Source organism: Charadrius vociferus, unplaced genomic scaffold (assembly GCF_000708025.1).
Source record: "Charadrius vociferus isolate BGI_N301 unplaced genomic scaffold, ASM70802v2 scaffold2733, whole genome shotgun sequence".
Classification (NCBI taxonomy): Eukaryota; Metazoa; Chordata; class Aves; order Charadriiformes; family Charadriidae; genus Charadrius; species Charadrius vociferus.
The window spans coordinates 9761-10697 of NW_009647672.1; the positions used below are offsets into that span (position 1 = coordinate 9761).

General features: G+C 69.5%; 1 protein-coding gene across 1 annotated transcript in view; it reads left to right on the forward strand.

Moving 5' to 3' along the window:
- The window catches only part of LOC104282954, a gene marked incomplete at its 5' end in the record, with an annotated part of 32393 nt that overhangs the window by 8632 nt on the left and 22824 nt on the right, over positions 1-937 (forward strand). The window contains 2 exons of the mRNA XM_009881087.1: positions 43-160; positions 588-712. Coding sequence (XP_009879389.1) covers positions 43-160; positions 588-712 — 243 coding nt within the window. The remainder of the gene's footprint in view (positions 1-42; positions 161-587; positions 713-937) is intronic.

A 937-nucleotide genomic window follows, 5' to 3' on the forward strand; every position in this document is an offset into this window, starting at 1 on the left:
GCGGCCGCGCCGTGACGGGGCCTCGTCCTCCCACCCGCCCAGGAGCTGCTGCGCAAGATGAAGGGCCGGGGATTCCCCTGGTGGCGGCTGCTGCTTGTCCTCCTGGTCTTCGCGGCCGGCTTCCTCCTGCACGACGTCCGGACGCACGGCTCCTTCCAGGGTAAGGCACCGGCGGCTTCGCCCGTGGCTTTGCACAGAGGGGGGCGGAGGGGCGTCCCCGGGGAACCGGGACATCCCCGTTCTCCCGAGTGAAGCCCCTCCGCAGCCCTGCCCGTGCCGCTGCCTGCCCTTGAGCAGCACGGCCCCGTCGGTCTGGGTTTGGGGTACGTGGGCTGTGTGGGGCTGGCTGTTCGGGGCAGGTTGTGCAGACAGACCCCCTGCCTGTCCCCTCTCGGCAGGGTTTCCCCCAAACTCAGGTTTCCTCTCTGCTCGGGAGTTTCTGTCCCACCTCAGAGCGTTTTCCGAGGTGTTTTGCGGGGCAGTTTGTGCCGTGCATCCCCGGAGAGGGGCTTTGGGGACAGACTGAGCGCGCAGCTCCTGCAGACGGGGCCAAGGTGTGCTCAGGGAACGTCTCTCGTCTCTTCCAGCCTCCTCTTCTGCTCGCCTGCTTCGTTCCTCTGGCGTCCTGCCGGCCGCGCAGCAAGCCTGGCAGAAGGTCTCCCACTGCTGCCTGGAAGGGTACAGGTCCGTGGCCCCGGCGCTGGGCGGCAGCGTGCGTGCCGGGGGGTGTGCAGTGGGTCACGCGGCACGGAGCGATCTGTCGGGAGCCCTTTCTGCTGGGGAGGAGTTCCCCAGCTCCGCCTGGACGGGCTTGCGGCTCCGCTCTGGAGTTCTCCTCTTCCCTTGGCGGCAGCTCCGGGTACCCGCATGTCCCCGCGGCGGTGCCGGCGCTGCCCCCAGCCGGCGCTCGCTCTCTTCCAGGTGGCTGGAGCGGATC